The sequence below is a fragment of the Trachurus trachurus genome (genome assembly GCF_905171665.1).
Source record: "Trachurus trachurus genome assembly, chromosome: 9".
In the NCBI taxonomy this organism is placed as follows: Eukaryota; Metazoa; Chordata; class Actinopteri; order Carangiformes; family Carangidae; genus Trachurus; species Trachurus trachurus.
In genome coordinates, this window is record NC_139895.1 from 29,405,699 (window position 1) to 29,426,945 (window position 21,247).

The 21,247-nt window shown below is 42.5% G+C and overlaps 2 protein-coding genes across 2 annotated transcripts; one reads left to right on the top strand and one right to left on the bottom strand.

Annotated features, from left to right (window-relative positions):
- Positions 1-261: 261 nt before the first annotated feature.
- On the top strand, positions 262-10,870 carry tmem150aa (transmembrane protein 150Aa). The gene is made up of 8 exons (XM_083979555.1): positions 262-307; positions 3,769-4,049; positions 5,399-5,446; positions 5,864-5,950; positions 6,401-6,468; positions 7,992-8,119; positions 8,215-8,392; positions 10,111-10,870. The coding sequence occupies exons 2-8, from the start codon at positions 3,985-3,987 to the stop codon at positions 10,413-10,415; spliced, it is 879 nt and encodes a 292-aa protein (XP_083835681.1). The 5' UTR covers positions 262-307; positions 3,769-3,984; the 3' UTR covers positions 10,416-10,870.
- rnf181 (ring finger protein 181) lies at positions 10,869-20,926 on the bottom strand. Its single transcript, XM_083979556.1, has 6 exons — positions 20,819-20,926; positions 16,684-16,811; positions 16,456-16,592; positions 14,875-14,990; positions 14,709-14,783; positions 10,869-14,602 (listed from the first exon to the last, which is right to left on the bottom strand). Exons 2-6 carry the CDS (start codon positions 16,767-16,769, stop codon positions 14,543-14,545), a joined length of 474 nt encoding a protein of 157 aa, XP_083835682.1. The 5' UTR covers positions 16,770-16,811; positions 20,819-20,926; the 3' UTR covers positions 10,869-14,542.
- Between the last annotated feature and the right edge of the window lie 321 nt (positions 20,927-21,247).

Sequence of the window (21,247 nt, forward strand, 5' to 3'; positions counted from 1 at the left end):
ACCAAAATAAGACTAAAGATTATTTGATTCCTCCAAAAATAAAAGCGCCACATTGATGTAAGTCTCGCGCACGATTATATCCAGTCAAACTGCATTGTATACATAACGAACCCATCGATTTTTATTTTGTCGATGTTTTGTAATTTATAATTTGGTCAAAGTTATTCTTTCACGAAACTGTCATGGCGTCTTATTTTGGAAAGAACAAGCGGAAGTTATGTGTGCGTCTCGCCTCCTCCACTAAGAAAACGGTGTTTTTAAAAGGAAACAAGGTTGTAGAGGTCTGTGGTGGCAGAGCAGGTTGAAGGTAGGTACAAATTGACTGTCGTGTTGTGACTGTCCCGGTGGGCTCGGTGTTGTTGTCCTCTGAATGTCTCCTGTTGAACAGCGTATCCCTTTGTGTGGCGGAAATCAAGATGCGGTCAAGTGTCAAGTCAAGACAACTGGTAAAGTGCAGGCTAACTAGCTAGCTAGGATGAAGCTAACGAGGCTAACGGTGCCGTTACCCGGTGGTCGGGCTCAGGGATGCTGCTGCAGCGGGCGGCTCCAGAGAAGTGGGTAAATATTACACAGTGGTTATTTGGATACATTGTCACAGTTGTATGAAGTCTTAGAAGTGCAGTAGCGTTTATTTCCATTGAATGGATGCGGGGGTGGGGGTGGTATGGCTTCCTGCACAGGTAAACACACTGACGTTTTCCCTCATGATCAAGTCAGTATCCTGCGTTTTAGCTGCTCCTGGGAGCTTGGACAAAATATTAAAATGGCTGTGACACTAGGTGTTAGGTTACCTTACTAACCTGCAGCCTGTTTGACCTTTAACCAGCCATCCTTGGATCTGCTGCTCTCATAAAATGCCATGACAAGTTTACATCTAATCTGAGACCCAGACCTCTGAGATCTGTTTTAATTTTGGCAGAAACTGACCCAGCAGTGTGGATGTTAGAAAAATCTAATTACAACAATGGTTATCAGAAAATTGACCTTACAACTACAGACATCAATGCATAATAAGCTATTCATTTGCCATTTGAAAAATATAACAGATTTAGTAATTGGGAATGGTGAATTTCAGGTTTTCTCAAGAGTATAGATTATGTGTTGTTCTTCAGTTCAGGGTGATTACTTCCTCAGCCAAAACATCACTCTGTAGGTCACCATCTTGCCCTGGCTGGCGTTTCCACCAGTAGCCTAGTTGTGAAACAAACAATGCACAGTACAACCCACTTATTTTATTGTAATGCCATTTTGAAATGACCCTTTATTGATCTGCTAGCTTCACTATCTCATGTGAACATTATAAAACAGGCAGTATTGAATATCTTTAATAGGCATATTGAACTTTTTGCATTTTCATATTACATATTACAGTACATATGAAAGCACTTTGAAACCTTTGGAAAAAACTTTTCTGTACTTTCTACTACTGTAGTAAGAGCTGTTATGTTATCATGAGTGAACGCGATACTTGAATCTTGAGTGTGGGAGAGGACCATGGGTGCTTATTTAGTCAAATATAGTGTTTATTTATGGAAATAACCCAGGAAAATAATACAATTTCAACAAACATGGTGAGGAAAGAACAAATACACCAGTAATGGAACAGTTTTCACTAGTGAACTAGTGAAATAAAACAACAAAATAAAATCGAATAAATCACTTACTGATTTTTTTTGTTTCCAGTAAAATTCAGAGAATATTTTGGAAAGAAAATTAGGCATATTTTGGTTACCTAGGCAACTTGTAAAGACCCCATAAAAACTTATGAACCTGTTTCACAGATAAGTGACTAGGGAAGACAAAAGGCTAGCAGGACACTCAAAAAAAAAAAAAAGAATTATGAAAACCTATTGAACTGCTGTCAAATGTGATGCTGAGAGCAAACGTCTGTATGCCCACTGTGACTCGATGTCTGCTTGTTTAATGATGTCCATGCAGATGGAGGAGCCTATGTGGCAGATGGGGGGGTAGTCTTTGGGGCGGGTGAGTCATTGTCTTCTGGTCCGGGTATGTCAATAATAGGCATTCTGTCTACAAACAGTTTACGTTAACCTTTAACCACACCACTCTCTTCATTTAAAAACCCATGTACACTCCATGTGACTTCTGATGAAACAAACATCTGTTGGTGCAGTTGGTGGAAATGGAAAAATCAGTCACATGGGTTTAATCAATTTCACATGAAAGTAATGGGTGGAAGCATAAAAATGCAAAATCGGGTTGAAAGTACACTGTCAGCCTGTGGGTGGCCCCACTACAAATTATGGGAGAGTCCTAAAGATATTCAGTTTGCAATCATAGGAGACTCGGCAAACCAGAAAATACCCATTTGAGAAGCCTGAAGCTAAGAAACCAAAACAATTAATGGATTATCAAAATAGTTGCACTTACCCATTATTGATCAGCTAATAAATCTACGAATCCCTGCTGCTCAGTAAAATCAAAATGCAATCAAATTCAGAGATGAGAAAGCATAAGAGAAAATGTGGAAGTTTACCAGGGCACGCTTGTGACCTCTGGTTTCACAGAAGAAAGTTGCTTGACTTTTACTGTCATACTTGCATGGGACGTCTGTGGCACCTGATATCCTGTTGTTAAGTGATCAATAAGCACTGAAAAACTGACCTTACTTTAACATAGCAGTATAATATATATTGGCACAATAATAAAGATAGATGTGTAAAATTTGTGTCTAACATTGTCTGATTTGTGACTTTGACCTTTCTCTGGGAACAGAGCTACTACTACCTCGTAGGATTTTTTTTAGGTGAAGTTAATCTTCGCTCCTCTCAGGCAAAGGACACACTTGTAACCGTACACTGTGTAAAACGATACAGCCTGTGTTGTCCCATGCTTCTTCCACCACTCAGCCGACCTTAGCAGAGTCCTCATTATCACAAGGGTACAGTCGTCCCTGACAGCACCTTTTACAGCGTTGTGTTGCTGTTCAGTTCTCCTCAAGAGGTGCTCGTCTTTGTACTTGTGCAATCAGTGTGGTGGTCATTTAGGGAAAAATCATCATAAAAACATAGACTTTGTTAAATGGTAGCAGTACAGTATAAAGAAACATTCACATTTTGTCCATGGGTCATCTTGTTTTGGGGTAACTTTTCTCTTTTAAACACAAAAAGGTTTAGTTTGACTGCATAATGTGTTTCAGTATTTACAGTAAACAGCAAGAGGCTCCTGTCTGCACTGATGTTGAACAATGATAGTGGGAGAAATTCATTCAAGAAGAGGGAAGGACGACGGACAGTCTGTCCACCTCCAGTTTTATGTTGTGTCTACCACTGTTGGCTCTGGGTCTTAAGTCTGTTTAAACATACTGAACCTTGAACCGACATGTAATCAACAGTTTTCAGTTTTTGTTACCTGTGACATTGTCAGTTTGTATGACAAGCTCACAAGGAGAGTGTTTGATCAGATTCATAGTCATGTGAAACTGTGCACTTCCCTACAATGTTTTTGGGAGCACAACATAGAAGTCATTTCCTGTCACACAGGAACAAAACATAAGTGCATGTCAGCATGTCGACTGGCTTCCATTGTTTGCAGAAGAACTTGTAACGGAAGATGTAAGGCCGTTGGTCTTTGTTTAACTTTTAGTGGGGTCCAGTGTGACATACATGTTGCATTTTCAGTGAGGTGCAACTGGCATTGAGTGGACAAAACTATAAATACGCCGGATCACAGATAAATAAACTCCTGTGGCTTCACATACTCTGTTTTTAATTTCCTGACGAACATCTTGTCTTGTTGTTGTCTCAGGTTGCTGCTGGTTGCAGGCCCTGTGGAGCAGAAGAGCTGTGCCATTCCCCCTCTTGTCCTCTCATGTCCCCCCCCATCCCCGTGTGTTCCCCTGTGTGTAAGTGACCCCACACCCCCACCCGCCCCCGACTCGATCCCTTCTGTTGTGTCGCCACTCCAGCCCGAAGCCCCCCTCTCACCCCATGCTTGGGACAAAGCCAGTTCACTGCCAGCCCAATGACTGCCTGGATCGTCCTGCCTGTCAGCCTGTCTGCCTTCTCCATCACAGGAATATGGATAGTGTGAGTTAACTGTGTCATGTACAGTATGCTGTCACATTGACACATACAGTAATGTGTTCTCATTATCAGGTGTACAGAATAGATGGTACTCTTTATTATTTCTATTCTTCCTGCCAAATAATTCCTTGTATGTATGCTGCGTTCAAAACAACTCGGAGGTCGGGATTCCCAACTCGGAAATTTCCGACTTCCGACATCATTGCGTTCACGCTGCAGGAACTCGGAAGAAAAAAAAACATGGATACCTGAAGGGAGTTTGGCGTATTGTGGCTCATAGCTGAATACGAAAAATAAGTGCAGCAGCAAATTATGTTTATTTTGGAGGAGAGGAGACGCTGCAGATGAGTGCACATATAAAGTTACAGCCTTGATAACAGTTAAACGTTATTTCCGTCACAATACGAGGAACACAATTTCACACCAATACAACAATCACAGCTTAAAGCAGATATCAGTGGAATGTTTTTGTTAATATAAGTCCTAAATAGTCCTATTTTCCGTCAGCAATCACTTACATGAAGTATTTCAGCCTAAACACGAGTCTCTCCGTCACTCTGCTCTGCTGTAACCCGAGGAGAAAATTTTCCTTGTGGGATACAAGTGTTATCCAATGAGGAGAGAGAACGGCATGAAGGGCTGTGTGTGCAGCCAAGGGATGCGCGTGAATGTGGTGACGTAGCACGAGGACCAATTGATGCCTGACAAGGGCGGGGGCTGCTAACTCATGGTGCGTTCAAAGAAACTCGTACTTTGTGTTTTTCCTTCCTGTGAAGTCATACCAGTTCGATCTGGTACGAGTTCACGGGTCGGAAGTTACGAGTGGCCGTTATAGGGAACTTTCACAGACAACAGGATGGTAAAAACACGAGCTACGGGTTACCTGGAACGCTACCAAGTCGTAGTTGTGACTTGAAGCTGTAACTTACGGTTTCAAAAGCCTGCCTTGAACGCAGCATTAGCCGAAACGGCCGTGAAGCTGATATCTGCTTTAATATAAAGGTATTTCATATAGGCTACTGCAATAATACACAAAAATATGCATTAAACCTCAACAAATAACTTAAAATGTCTAAATTCTAACCGTTTAAGACGAGGGCCGCCATGTTTTGATGTTGTTGTGACATCAAGTCGGAAAGTTGGAGCTCTGATATGATACCCGAGTTCCCGACCTGTAATTTCCGAGTTTGACGCCGTTCAATTCATTTTTTACAACTCGGAGCTCGTTTTTTTCCGACTTCCGAGTTGTCTTGAACGCAGCATAAGACCAGTATAATCCCGTATATTGATAATAGTCCTATTTGTTTCATCTGTGGCGTTTGTATTATGGTGTGTTCCTCCTTACCTTGCAGGTATGCCATGGCTGTGATGAATCACCATGTTTGTCCTGTAGAAAACTGGTGAGTGATTTCCTTGTGTTGATCTGAAAGTGTCTTAAAGCAGAAGTAAGCTGAATATTTGTGTTAATATAAGTCTTAAATAGTTATATCTTCCGACAGCAATCACTTATATAGAGTGTTTGGTCTGAAACACGGGTCTGTCAGTCACTCTGCTCTGCTGTAAGCCGAGGAGAAAACTTTCCTTGTATCCTACAACCTTTATCCAACGAGGAGAGAGAATGGCATAAAGGGGCGGTCCTCTCTGTGTGGGATGCGCGTGAATGTGGTGACGTAGGGACGAGGGCCGGGACTGCTAACTCCATCGGCTGACAGGAAGTTAGCCAAAACCACCGGATCGCTTACTTCTGCTTTAATATGTTTTATAGTTTCAAACCTTAGTCATCAGTAGGTAATGACCTCACTGTGTCACTGCCACAGGTCCTACAATGTAACATGCATGGAGGAGCTGCCCCGACCAGGCTTCCCCAAGACATGCTGCACTATCCAGGACATCCCCCTCATCAGGTCTCCTGTGCCACCTCTCCTCCTCTCTGTGCATCAAGTCTTTGTTTCTGTGGAGTACAAAAGCGATTTTATGTCAGTGAAAGCCCAGAGGCATGAATTAGCACCTTGTTATGTAGTTGCTCTATGACGGTCATTAACCCACGCAGCTACGCTTTGCATAAATTGCATTTGTCTAATCTGCAAATAAGCCTCTAACCACAGGCAAGTACAAAAGCCCAGTTGTAAAAAGGCAGTACAGGATTTACAGGCTTTTTACCATTGTACTGTATGTAGTGGAAAGTTTTACACCTAGATATCGGAGAGAAGTTTAGTTCACGCATCTGTAGTCACTTGATTTGTTTTCTTTTACAATTTGATATTCTGAAAACACATAGTAACTGTGTGATGCACTAATATGTTTGGATCTCCTTCTGCTGATACTGAGAGTTGTTGTGTCTTCATGTCCTACAGTAAATGTGGCTCCTACCCTCCTGAAAGCTGCCTCTTCAGCCTGATTGGCAACGTTGGAGCTTTCATGGGTGAGGCCTTGTTCTAACCGAATTCAAGCTATGTGGATAAAAACATTGTCTGTGCAAGAGTACGTGCTGAAAATGGAAATATGCTTTCTTGCTTTCTTGTTGAGAAGATTGATACCACTGTCATATGTGCAGTAAACATGAAGCTAAATCCAGGAGATGGTTAGAATCAGAGCTCCACACCAGCTCCTCTGAAGCTCCTTCATAAAAAAAACACAGCTTTATTGTGGTTTATGTGCTGGAGTATTTCTTGGCTGATAGCCATGACATCTTGATGTCTCTATTGAGTTGCTAGGCAACCACTGGATACTCCATGAAGTGAAGTTAAGAGTAGTTTCCCACAATACCACCACAATAAAACCACAATACCACTGTTGTGTAGGAGGGATTACTAAAATATAACTGTAACTTTTTACAGTAAATTGTAAAAATGTTCATCAACAAATATTAAGTGTTCATTCATCATGAAACACTGGCATACGCTGAATTTTAAATTAGATGTGCAGGTTAGCTCTCAGTCTAATAAGACTGCTGCCCTCTGCTCTTTAATACAAACACAATCACTGAGTATGGTTGAGGTGAGAAATGTTTAATCTCTGTGGCGTCTGTCCGTTGTGTGTGTTGCATCAATCCTCCATGGTGCCTCCAGAAGTCAGCCACTCCCCTCCAAGAGATATGGAGGGGCTTGAAATAGCCGGTGCTCTCTAATCAATAATGAATGCAGCTTTCCTTCCACTTCCCCCCACTGTCCCCTCCCTTGCGTATACCCTCTGTGGCCTTCCTCCATTACTCCTCCTCCTCCTCCTCCTCCTCCTCCTCCTCCTCCTCCTCCTCCTCCTCCTCCTCTCTTGTTTGATCACCGCTCAGTTATGCCCCATTTTCCCCCCTTTGCCCTTAATTGCATCTCTTTCCTGCTGTTTTCGCTGCCGCTTCATTATTCACCTTTTTGTCTCATGTATATTTAAATGGTCTCTAGTCCACATGTTCTCTTGTTGTTTCCCTGCATTTTTATTTCTAGATTTAATTTCGTGTTTTCTTTGCTTTTGGTGTGTGCTGTAACAGACAGCAACCTGCAGCTTTAAAGTTTTCAAACAGTGTAACATCAGCTGAATGGGTGTAGTCACACCCCCTAACCCTATATTATGTTGTTATATACTTTTATCTATTCATTCTACTGAGCACCTTAAAACTACTGTCAGCTTCAAACTGAGTTTGTTTGGGCGAAGCGCTGCTCTAACTTACTGTTATGTTTGTGTATGTGAATGTGTGTACATATTTGTCATGTGACTGCAGCTGCAACCAGCACTTTTAGCCCAAGTCCCCTTGAGGACAATACAGTATCTGATCGCCTACAGATAAAACTGTAAAGAAGCAAGAACATTAAACATGTAAAAAAAAAAAAAAAAAACTGTGAACCGTGACTGAGTTTCCACTGTCTGAGTCACATCAAAAGGCTTTTAATGTGAATGTGTGTTTGATGTGTGGACGCGGTGTGAACGTGTGCTCTCTGTCACTGTGTCCTGCAGTGGTGATGGTGTGCCTTCTGCGCTACGCCCAGGTGATCGAGCACAGCCACCGTTGTTGGGTCAACACCAGCGCTCTGGTGTCGGGCTGCACCAACGCCGTGGGTCTGCTCATGGTGGGCAACTTCCAGGTAAACTCACACAACAACATTTAAATAAAAATCCTTTTGGGGGGATTTTAGACCAATGCACACTATAACTCAGGCTGTGTGTCTCTGTCTGACAGGTCGATCATGCCAAATCTCTCCACTATGTGGGTGCTGGTGTGGCGTTTCCAGCGGGGCTGCTGTTCGTGTGTCTGCAGTGTGTGCTCACCTACAGGGTTGCTGTTACCGCCCTTGACTACTGGATGGCCCATTTCCGTGTGGCACTGGCACTGGGAGCTATGGTCTCCCTCGTCCTCAGTATCCTTTCAAGGGACGTCCCTCTTGTTATGTGTTAACACAAATTTGATAGAAAGAAGAAAGATTTGTTAAAACCACATCTAACCACATCTCTACACACAGTCACACATGTACGCATACACAAACAGACAAACACAACACTGTTCCACACAGTAAAATGTAAGCAGTTGAAGTCGCCATGGTAACTTCTGAGGGCAGGCTGCCACGCAGGTGTAATCAATCGGATCATTAGGGAGGGAGGAGTTTTGTGGCGCTTATCAACAATTTTACTTTCTGCACATGTACACGCAGACAGAGAGACCGTCAGACTCACACACCCAGACACACACACAGGTTTTCAGCTCACATTCATCAGCCTCATTGTCTGTCTATCTGTCTGTCTGTCTGTCTGTCTATCTTCTTTCTGTTTTTCAAACCCTGTCTCTTTTTCTTCTTCCTTTCTTTCTCCATCTACCCTTCTCGTTTTCTTTCTTTCCTTCTGCCCTTTTCTTTTTTCTTTCTTTCTTTCTACCTACCGCTCTCTGTATATATCTCTCTTTCCATGTATCCACCCCAATTTCTTTCCTTCTTTCTTACTACCCCTCTGTCTTTCATTCATCCTCTATTCTCTTTTTCTTCTATCTTTCTGTTTTTCTTACTTTTTTCTTTCTCTATCTACCCTTCTCTGTGTCTTTTTTTTTTTTTTTTCTTTCTTTCTTTCTTTCTTTCTTTCTTTCTTTCTTTCTTTCTTTCTTTCTTTCTCCATCTACCCTTCTCTTTTTCTTTCTTTCTTTCCTTCTGCCCTTTTCTTTTTTCTCTCTTGTTTCTTTCTTTCTTTCAACAATTTTTTCAGCTCATTTAGCATTGCTTTCAGCATTCACACCATTTCCATTCTTGGAAATGCTTTTTCTAGTTCAACATTGTTTCTCATACATTTTATCAATAGTCCATAAGGAAATATTTCATTTTACTGTTTTTCATATCTGAGTTTGTCTCTTAGCCTTCTTCTTTGTCTCCTAAAGCATGTGTTGGGTTGTGTAACTGCTTGGTCTTTTTTGTATTGCCTTATTCAGCTCATAAAGGCTCCACCTCGTCATCCTGACATCAGCACATTCACAGTCCACAATGTGGTAACATGCCAATAAAACCCTGGGAGACCTCCCTTTCTCTCCACAAGTCTTGAGACACTTGTGGACAGATGAAGATTTTTGTCCTTTCAACTTTGAGACATAACTCTTGACGGACATTGTTAAACATTGAGCTGATGGCCGCCTGCCTGCCTCTCAGTGACGTCCAGTCAGGAACAAGGGTGGCTTGCCTTTGACAGCCTGTTGCCTCTGATGCATTAAGTTGGCTGTTTCATAATGTTAAAAGTAAGAACAATGGCTCTCAAGAAGCAGTTTATGCAGGAACTCTTTTATCTCCACCACTAATCTGAATCATTGTCATCATTATTTTCTCTCTCATCTGTTTATAGCATTCAATGACTTGGTCAGAGCAGCTCTGTAACACCAGATAAAATAATAGGACAATGTTATGAATTTACACCTGACACCCTATGGTTAAGCTGCCTGTCCTTTGTCTCATCTCATTGTGTCAAACATGTTTTCCCTCCTGTGCCACTGTGCAGTGAAATCAGCAGAGTAGTGTAGTAGTTGTGATAATAATATTAGTATTATGGTGTGTTTGTTGAGCTCGTGCATCTACCAGAGTATTTGTCCTTAACTTGTGTCCCTCAGGCGGCATCTTTTTCATCCACGAGAGCTTCATCCTGCAGCACGCCGCAGCCATCTGTGAGTGGGTCTTCACCGTGGACATCCTGGTTTTTTACGGCACCTTCACCTACGAGTTCGGCACCGTCACCAGCGAGACCCTGATGGTGGGCCTGCAGAGGAGTCACCACCACGGCTCAGGTGTCATCATGGGCCCCAGGGCCCGGGGCTCAACACTAGGCGGGGCAACCAAGGGCAACCTCAAGTCGCCCGGGGGCAGCAGCACATCCACACATCTCAACTGTACCCCAGAGAGCATAGCCATGTTGTAGCTCTGCCTCACAGCCCAAAGGTATGAAAGGTCAGTGCAGAGGTGCTTCATGAGCGAGCGCCCTCAGGAAGGTGAGATGACATGTGGAGGAGGTTGTGATATCTTTCTATCTATCTTTAACCATTGAACCAACACCAGGTTATTCCATCTGTATTACTACACTTTTTTAAATTTTTTATTCTGTTTTGTTTTCTTTCTCAACGTTGGTGCGAGAGCCTGCGGTGAAAGGTTCTGTTACATTGTCAGTGGTGATGTTGGAGGGCTGAATGTGTGGAGCCAGTCTGAGCACTGGAACATGAATGTTTTCTGAGGTGGCTGTTGATCTGGGCCGGTCTTCACTAAAACAAGACTTTTTTTTCTCCTTCTATAACTGGATGTCACTGGTGTCAAGGTGGAAAAGTAAATTACTTAAACCCACAAGCCCCCCCCCCCCACCCCCCCCCCCCCCCCCCACCCCACCCCAACACTCCTTCATGAACTACCCATTGCTACCGTGTGGCCCACCTGTCGTGGCCTCTTGCTTATCTCTGCACGGCACACTTTTCGAATGAGAGAATAGGATTTTTTCCGTTTGTGTAGAGGGTAGAAAATATTGAATGTTTGAGATGTGAATAGTTAACAGTAATGTAGGTTTTTCAGGCTGTAAGCATATGGCCGTTTGAAACCAATTAAGCATAAATTACATGTCAGATGATTTGGCAAAAATCATTGATTTCACATGACAATTTGATTTGGTTGCACAGATGATTTGAATGCAAGTTTTTGGTGGTGTTTTTAAAATTGTTTTACAAAATATGTATATGTGTATGTTGAGCCACTATCATTCTTGAGGTCATAACCCATTTCACTGACATGTGAGTGCAGGACGGTTGCTCTCTTCTGATAACTTGGACTTGGTGTCTGAATCACTGTTAACTGAGAATCTCTGGTGTCTTTCCATTGTTGTCCCACAAGCTGCATGATCTGATGATTTCTTTGTCATGCTAACTGTTTTTGTTTCCTACACTTGTCATGGCAGGTGCAATAATCGCCATCAATCATCTGATAATTTACCACTCCACTGGAGTGAAATATGCCTTTTTTCAGTGTGAGTTGAACACAGGGCTCTTTTTGTTTGAAAAAAAAAAAAAAAGTGACACAAAGACATTTGAAGTGACCTACATCTTATAGAACAGTCATAATCCGACTAACGCGTATACAGAATAACATAGTTGTTGTTCACACACTGATCTGGTTCCAGGCTGGACCCGTGGAAGCCTTATTTGAGTCTTGAGTTTAGGTTTTCTGTTGAATATAAAAATGAGCTGAAGCCTTCCCAGCAGTAGTAGGGGAAGTTTTGTTACTGAGAGGTGAATATGATGCTTGTGCCATAAAACCTCAAGGTGTCACAGTCGTGTCAATAGCAGTGATACAACCAGACAATACAACACAGGAAACACTGAGGTTTTTCTATCATTTCCTGTTGCCAATAAGTGAAAATCAGAGTTTTGAATTAGCTTTAACACCAGACTGCCACCAATGACCACTGCTCAAACTAAAGCTAACAATCGCCACCCAGTTTAGATTACACTCGCATTAAGTTACTGTTTTAAATGAGCCGTTTGAGAAGTACTTTTCATAACGCACAGTGTTCTGCCCTCTGTGTAGTGTTGATGCATTTTAAACTGTCTAACCACTGGATGCCAGCAGTACACATTTTTAAAAGGTCACATCACCTACCTCTTATCTTTTGTGGGTTTGATGTTATTTAAATGTGAAAGCTAGAGTTTCAACATATTCTCCATCTCACTGTTGTTTGAGGTCGAGAAAAGTATTTAAGTGACGGTGGACCAGCGATCGACAAAGGTTTGTCTTGGCAAGTGTTAGCACTGGACAGGACAGTGGATCTGCTGTGCCACAAGATGCATAAAATCACGTCGGGTCAGTTTTCTTTACTTTTCGTGCAAATGATTTAACCAACTTCCCATTCTCTGTGGGACTGCAGTGATCCTGCGTGATACTGCAATCTTGCCAAAAAAGACTGGAATCCTCTGGAGTATTGATTGGTTTTCTGTACGGCAGCAGTAGGTGTATGAATTGGTATGTGTGCAGTGTTTTAGCCTTATCCCTTGAACTATGCCAGGGGAACATGTTCAGATCTTATCTTGTGTTCAGCTGTAGCCTCTTTCACCATACTGTAACCAAGTCACAAGGTGTGACTACAAATGGCAGCTTGTACGAGCCCTCACATCAGGGTTGGATTTATTGCGTAACACCATCTTCCACAGGCCCAAATTTAATGGTGGATTTTACAGACTTTTTTATTTGTTTGTTTTGCTGTCAAAATGTGCACTTCACTAAGCTTTCAAATGGTATGTTTGTTCATCCTGTATTACAAAAGGCTGCCTGACCTCTCTACATGTTGAACTCTAGCAACAGCAGCACACAAATGAAACCATGTATTCTTCTTATTTCCTCAATTTGAAAAACATGTAAAAGAATGGTAATGGAAAAGTCAGATAATTCCCTGAAAACAAGTCAACAGATTATTTTGTTTCCTTTTTATAAATTCTGTAAATATTTAATGATTTGTCTATCATTTAGGTATTTTCATTTGACAGAGATTTATATTCAAATATGAAATAAAAATGATAAATTATTAGCAGGTGGTTTGCATTGGCTTTTTTTGGAATGTGGAAATGTGTTAAGCTATGGTTGATGTATTGGGATAGTTATACATTATCCTAACCACACAAACACCCCTATTTTGTTCATGTATAAACACAATAAGTAACTTTCTGATCTTTAACAAACAGAACAAACATGTATGTATATGTGTGTATGTCACCTGCTCTATAAATATATACATGTACAGTCTGTTTTGGCAGATCAGGTGACACATAAAGAGGGGATAAGCTGCCTACATACATACACGTATTTTCTGCTGGTTAAAAATCCCAGCAGGCCTCCATGTCCAGTAGTGTGTGTGTCTGTGCACCAACAGCAAACAGATGCATAATAATAAGCGGTTGCCACGCGATGTAGGAGCACCAGAACCACTCCAGACAATATTGGTTACCATGTTACTGATGATGACCCCCAGCATCCGAATGTGATTATGGGACAGGTTTCAGGAGAACTAACAATTTTAACAACTCTGCACATGAGGGTTGGTTTAGTCAGTGGCTGCTTATACAGTATTACTACTCTAATGCAGTATAAACTTAAAATTATGTCAGATTTAAACTTTTTCTTTTAGAAAACAAAACAGTATAAAAAGGAATCACTGACTAATATGAATATATTCCTGTGTTTAAATAACTCATTTTCATCAGACAAATAAAGCTGAACATTCATTCATTTTCTATCCTGCACTAGGGTCACAGGTGAGCTAGAGCCAATCTCGGCTGACTGAGCGAGAGGCGGGGTTCACTCTGGACAGGTCACCAGTCTATCGCAGGGCTAACGTATACAGACAGACAATCATTCACACCTATCGGGCAATTTAGAGTCGCCAGCTAACCTGCACGTCTTTGGTCTGTGGGAGGAAGCCACGCATGCACGGGGAGAACATGCAAACTCAACAAGGTTTTTAAAATTCATACTTTTATGTAAAAAATGAAACAAAGAGACAGAAGCTCGTCTCTGCAGATAACAGCTCATTCATCTTAAAATATATTCATCCTAACTAATGAGGAAACAGCATTTACTAATTAGAATTTTCAATTTTTCCAATGACCTCGTTGCTTATGCTGCAGTCATGCCATGTCAAATGAATGGAGGGGACAGCACACATCAGTACCATGATTACTCCCATTGTGAGCATTAAAAAAATATAGGAACATTTTATTTGTGTATATATATATATGTATATGTATATATAAATTTGTAGCTATTTGTGTTACATACTAGTTATGTTTTAATAATTTACAGTTTTATTTAAAGGAAGCTGCCAATGATGTCGACAGTCCTTCAGTTGTTTTCTCTATATCTATATTGATATATAACTACAAATATGAGGCTGACATGCGAGCAGCATGCTTATAATTACATTCTGTATGAAATGACATGAAGGCAGCATTAAGTATTTCCTGAAGCGTCCCTAATGTTTTTGAGTAATCTCTAGTGAAATGTCACTGCACCACAGCGTCATGTGTACATAGCACCGTGTAGGTCCTCCAGCCTGTGCTCCCTCTGTTTTCTTCTCTCCTACAGGACAAAAAAAAAACTCTTGAGCCAGCATCTGGCGCCTTCTTGAAAGCATGGTTAAATGTCAAGGTTCAGCTGTAGCATAAACACACACATTAACACTCACCTTGTCTTTTTTGAACTCTTCATACTCTGGATTGTCCGTTGGTAATTCAAGTCGGCAGAGCGGACAGGAGTTGGTCTACGAGTTTAAAAAGGATCAAAGAGTCAGGGAATCAACCAACAGCTCACACATTTCCAGAAGCATGTGGTGGAGGATGTGAGCGCTGTACCTTGCCCAGCCAGGGCAGTATACATCCTGCGTGGAAAAGGTGTTTGCAGGGCATCTCTCGGACCGTCTCTTGTTCCTCGAACTCCAGCAAACACACAGGACACTTGAGCCCTTTGTCTGTGAGAAATAAGAAAACACCAGCTTCATTTAACCCCTCCAAGGTTTACAAATCCACATTTTCTCTTCCTGCATTAGCACGTATCACATTCACACTAGTCTACCCTGGTTCTACTGCTGACAAATGACAGGTTTCAGATACAAACTATCGCAACACATTCAGTTTGTCTGGGACGGTGCATGGCACAGTGGTTAAAGCGACCGCCCCATGTAGAGGCTACAGTCCTCAGCGCAGGCGTCCCCGGTTCGAATCTGCATGTCATTCCCCCTCTCTCTGCCTCCCCCTTTCCTGTCTATCTCACTATGTGCTATCCAATAAAGGCAAAAAGGCCAAAAAATATACTTAAAGGGATAGTTCAACATTTTTGAAAATTGGCCCATCGCCATGATCCCCCTAGTAATAGCAGTAGGTTCGTTACCTTTAATTGTTGGTCCAAGCTGCTTTTAGATCGGGGGAGAAGAATACCGAGCGGCGCAGCTACACTACGGAGGCTAATGGAATTTCTTGGTTTTGCTCATCAAACAACCAAAAAACTCAAAAACGCTGTGGTGGACAAGTTGTGACCTGCACATTCACCACGCTATGAGATAATAGCGGAAAGTTGCGAGATGGAGTTGTTTTAGAGGCAAAGTCGGACTTTACACTCTAGAGACGGCTGCTCGGCTGAGTGATTTCAAAAGCGCCTGTTTACTGCAGATACGTCCGTATACTACGGCACTGGCTGAGGTGCGCACACTGTGTCCCTCCGACCAGTGGTTCACTGAAGAAAGTAGTTCCGAGTATTTGCTTCACTTCTCTTAACTTTCCGCTATTATCTCATAGCGTGGTAAATGTGCAGGTCACAACTTGTCCACCACAGCGTTTTTGAGTTTTTTGGTTGTGTATTTGCTGAGTTTGATGAGCAAAACCAAGAAATTCCATTAGCCTCCGTAGTGTAGCTGCGCCGCTCGGTATTCTTCTCCCCCGATCTAAAAGCAGCTTGGACCAACAATTAAAGGTAACGAACCTACTGCTATTACTAGGGGGATCATGGCGATGGGCCAATTTTCAAAAATGTTGAACTATCCCTTTAAAAAAAAAACACATTCAGTTTGTGGTCCACCTACTTTCTCACAGCCTGCCTGTGAGCCTGATAGCTCCCTCTGCCATTATCACTTCAGTTAATTTAGAGTGTAAAATCACCATAGTAGCTACATGGTATCAATACACTTTACAGTAATCAATTACAATAAAATCAATCCAGGTAGAACCAAAACGTAGACAGGCCAAATAAGCAAAAGAACACATAAACATACAGAGGAACAGGCAGACATGGATAAAATAATTAGAAACTCAAAACACTGTAGAAAGGTGTGTTTTAAAATATGATTAACATATTTTGTTTCACTTCCACTACATTTTCTAAATTTTCTGCTCATAAAACTCAGTGAAAACACCCAATTCATTGTGCAAAAGATCTGTCACCTGCTTGTTCTGGAGAAATGACGACTATAGTGAGAGTCTGAACAGCAGTCTTGGCAGCTGGAGGGGGAAGACGTTGGTCCCAGTCTGACAGGTCGAACCCCCCTGAGTCAAGTAAGTCCAGGCCCTGCATTAGAGACCTGTTGATAAAGACCGACAGTCAGTCCGAGCCCTGAACACTCTGCATCAATGTACAGCAGTGTGATGCATCTCAAGGGTTTTTATCCTCACCTGGCCAGTTCAAGTAGCGCGTTCTGCCGATACTGCTCCTCTGGGTTGGTGGGCTCACAGTCGTGTTCCTCAAAGTACGATGCCATTTTGGTCCAGCTAACGTTTGCGTCTTCTTTGCATGTAACAGACTGGCAGACAAGTGGATGCTGAGGTTTCAGTAGTTTGTCAAAACACATAGGCTACATCCATGGCTGATATAAAAACTAAATACAGCTGAAGGATTTGACCATGACATTGTGGACATTTTACTTATGAGGTACATGAATTCATTGACATGTTGATCACAATTTTGTACTCTCCAAAACAGTCCTCTTTACTAATGAATCTCTTAACATGATCTGGGTCCATGGCACATGGATTAGTGAACACAGAGCCGAGGGCCTCTGTACTACAGCTACTGGCTCAAAAATCATTAAGAATCATTTATGGCAAAAACTTAATTCATGATGTTAAATATCCCAGAGCCTCTTTATGGAGGAACTGAAGCATGCGACTTCACATGCTCTAGTCTAGTCATAACTTGTATATTAAAGCCCAGAGAGCCCACAGTGCTGTGACTGTGTAAAACCAATCAATAGACAAAGGTGTGACCTCAACATAGTATTTAAAGGTATTATAATATGTAGGAATTCCCCCCATCTAGCATATATCTGAACGTATTCTTGATGTTGCATTCACGTGAAATCGGGCAGACGTCAGACAGACAACAGACGCTGCATGTAACAGGATAAACAAGAGTCTATGTAAACAAGTGGTCCGCCAGCACGAGGCAAAACAGGTGTGACAATATGTTGTCATGTCGTATTGTTTACCTGACCCACGTTTTACCTTCTTTCTCTCGTCAGTAAAATGACATCCGGTTGGTTTGCTGACGGCCGTCTGCCTGACTGCACCTGAATGCAACACCAGTGCCTCCGTCCTTCCTCACACTACACAGTGGTGACAGTTTTAACAGCAGCAGGCGCTACCTGGAAAACTTTCTCCCCGAGCCCACAGCTCCGCTGAGTTTCTATGGTTACCTACGGTCACGCTGCCACTGAACATGGCAGCCTCGGTTCGGTGCGTCGCCCACTTGTGTATTACAAAGGAGGTTAAATCGAAAGCAACTGGACTTAGTTATTTGTCTAGGAAGACGTTTCACCTCTCATCCAAGAGGCTTCATCAGTTCATGTACGCAGCTGACCAGGCTGGGACTGGTCCAACTATCTGGTGTGGAGACTCACTATTTAACCTCTTGTGTGGGCGTTTCACAAGGGTGATGATGTCACTGGTTCCCTTTTGTGCTCCAAGTGCCAACGACAGTAGTTGGAGTGACAGTCGTTGGTGGGAAGTTGGTTTCGACTTCGTTAGTGCCCTATTGTGTTCTAACGACAGTCGTTGGAGTCACTTGCCACTTGTGAACAGTAGTTGTTCTTTGAGGCTAGATTGTTGAGTCTCCTGGGAAGGGATGAAAGGGCAGCATTGTAAATTGGAGATAGGTGGTGTCTCAGACCTCCTCCCCTGTTGAGGGTTGGTTTTTCTACTTTTACAAAAATGGCTTCTTTAACTCCTCTTTCAAACCATCTGTCCTCTCTGTCTAGGATTTGGACATTGCTGTCCTCAAAGGAGTGGGCTTTCTCCTTGAGATGTAAATGAACAGCAGAGTCCAGTCCTGAGGAGTTTGCTCTCCGGTGTTGGGCCATGCGTTTATGCAGTGGTTGTTTTGTTTCTCCAATGTAGAGGTCTTTGCATTCCTCGTTGCATTGGACTGCATACACCAGATTGCTTTTGTGGGTGTGTGGTGTTCTGTCCTTGGGATGTACCAGTCTCTGTCTGAGTGTGTTGCTGGGTTTGAAATACACAGGGATACGGTGTTTGTTAAAGATCCTCCTGAGTTTTTCTGATACTCCAGACACATATGGAATGACTATGTTTTTTCTCTTGTTTTGTCTTTCTTTCTCAACCACTTTGCTGGTTTTCTTTCTGGAAGCAGCTGCAGTTTTCACAAAGGTCCAGTTAGGGTAACCACAAGTTGTGAGGGCGCCTCTCAGGTGCTTGTGTTCTGCCCCTTGGGCCTGTGAGCTGGTGGGCACGTTATCAGCTCTGTGTTGCAAAGTTCTGATAACACCATACCAAGCTTATGTTCCAGAGGGTGGTGAGAGTCGAAAAGTAGATATTGGTCTGTATGTGTGGGTTTTCTGTATACCCCAATGTGGAGGCTCCTGTCCTTTTTCATATGGACGTCACAATCTAAGAAAGGCAGACTATTGTCCTTGACATCCTCTCTGGTGAACTTGATGTTTTTGTCCACTGAGTTAATGTGTTCGGTAAAAGCTTGCACTTCTTTGGTTTTGATTTTAACCCATGTGTCGTCCACATACGCTAGTTCACCAGAGAGGATGTCAAGGACAATAGTCTGCCTTTCTTAGATTGTGACGTCCATATGAAAAAGGACAGGAGCCTCCACATTGGGGTATACAGAAAACCCACACATACAGACCAATATCTACTTTTCGACTCTCACCACCCTCTGGAACATAAGCTTGGTGTTATCAGAACTTTGCAACACAGAGCTGATAACGTGCCCACCAGCTCACAGGCCCAAGGGGCAGAACACAAGCACCTGAGAGGCGCCCTCACAACTTGTGGTTACCCTAACTGGACCTTTGTGAAAACTGCAGCTGCTTCCAGAAAGAAAACCAGCAAAGTGGTTGAGAAAGAAAGACAAAACAAGAGAAAAAACATAGTCATTCCATATGTGTCTGGAGTATCAGAAAAACTCAGGAGGATCTTTAACAAACACCGTATCCCTGTGTATTTCAAACCCAGCAACACACTCAGACAGAGACTGGTACATCCCAAGGACAGAACACCACACACCCACAAAAGCAATCTGGTGTATGCAGTCCAATGCAACGAGGAATGCAAAGACCTCTACATTGGAGAAACAAAACAACCACTGCATAAACGCATGGCCCAACACCGGAGAGCAAACTCCTCAGGACTGGACTCTGCTGTTCATTTACATCTCAAGGAGAAAGCCCACTCCTTTGAGGACAGCAATGTCCAAATCCTAGACAGAGAGGACAGATGGTTTGAAAGAGGAGTTAAAGAAGCCATTTTTGTAAAAGTAGAAAAACCAACCCTCAACAGGGGAGGAGGTCTGAGACACCACCTATCTCCAATTTACAATGCTGCCCTTTCATCCCTTCCCAGGAGACTCAACAATCTAGCCTCAAAGAACAACTACTGTTCACAAGTGGCAAGTGACTCCAACGACTGTCGTTAGAACACAATAGGGCACTAACGAAGTCGAAACCAACTTCCCACCAACGACTGTCACTCCAACTACTGTCGTTGGCACTTGGAGCACAAAAGGGAACCAGTGACATCATCACCCTTGTGAAACGCCCACACAAGAGGTTAAATAGTGAGTCTCCACACCAGATAGTTGGACCAGTCCCAGCCTGGTCAGCTGCGTACATGAACTGATGAAGCCTCTTGGATGAGAGGTGAAACGTCTTCCTAGACAAATAACTAAGTCCAGTTGCTTTCGATTTAACCTCCTTTGAAATACTATGACCTGGGCAAATGAGAATATGCACCGGCTCACTTGTGTATTACGACTTGTAACAACTCATTCTAAGGTAGAAAGCTTTCATTTGTATGCGGGTTTGATTCGACTTCAGTGAAATACGTATTTATGAAAGCAATATTTGATTTTTGCTAATAAAAAGGCAAATAAGTTACATACTGGGGCTTTGTTGTTGATGTTGCTGTCATTGCTGTTGGTATTGTCGCTGTTTGTATTGCTCTTTTCCTGTCTTGTCTTGTGTTTTGGACCCAGAGTGTGTATTAATAAAGTATCTTTAAAGACTATTCAAATGGCGCTGCTCTACAGCTCAAGAAGTCTGGCTAATTAATTTATTCACATTATCCTGTAAACATTTTCGACTATAGAGTAGAAGAAAAGTTTCTCATTCGGATTCATGTCTCTCTGCTGAGCAAGGACACACACCGATGTTGAGGTTGGTCACTGAGGCTGGTTTACTTTCGGCTGAGAGCTTCTTCAACTTGCACAGATAGACACATGTCGTAGCAAAGTTTAAATTGTTATTAAATTATAGGAATTGTTTCACAAATGAGCTTCACTTACCTTAAACGTTAGCAACGACAATAATTATTGTCATTCTTCCGGGTAATGATGACGGTTTTACTACGTAAAACTTTGTCCAATCACAGTACAGACTCGCGTTGCGTCCTCTTCTTCCTCAGGTTTTATGTCGGCTGTCACACAACGACGGTGCGTTACCGCCACCGGCTGGTCCGAGGCGGTACTGCCCCCCCATAAGCACATCAATCCTACTATAGGATCTATAATAAGACCATCCATGGTAAAACCTGGTTCAGTCCAAACATCTACCCCCCCCCCCCCAAAAAAAAAAAAAATCTGAACAGTTAAAATGACTAGAGCAGGATAAATGCAGCCTGCCCAATGTCAGGTTGACAAGTAACTATTAGGTTCCAGTTAATCATTGATAATTCTCCCCGACTGAAGGTTGCAGACATGTCACTTTCCTTACCC

Coding starts and splice junctions, on each gene's coding strand:
- tmem150aa (XM_083979555.1), top strand. CDS start 3,985: ATGACTGCCTGGATCGTCCTGCCTGTCAGCCTGTCTGCCTTCTCCATC. Junction 5,951..6,400: donor CAGGACATCCCCCTCATCAG/GTCTCCTGTGCC, acceptor CATGTCCTACAG/TAAATGTGGCTCCTACCCTC. Junction 8,120..8,214: donor TCATGGTGGGCAACTTCCAG/GTAAACTCACAC, acceptor TCTGTCTGACAG/GTCGATCATGCCAAATCTCT.
- rnf181 (XM_083979556.1), bottom strand. CDS start 16,769: ATGGCATCGTACTTTGAGGAACACGACTGTGAGCCCACCAACCCAGAG. Junction 14,991..16,455: donor CATTTCTCCAGAACAAGCAG/GTGACAGATCTT, acceptor TATTTCTCACAG/ACAAAGGGCTCAAGTGTCCT. Junction 14,784..14,874: donor TACTGCCCTGGCTGGGCAAG/GTACAGCGCTCA, acceptor TTAAACTCGTAG/ACCAACTCCTGTCCGCTCTG.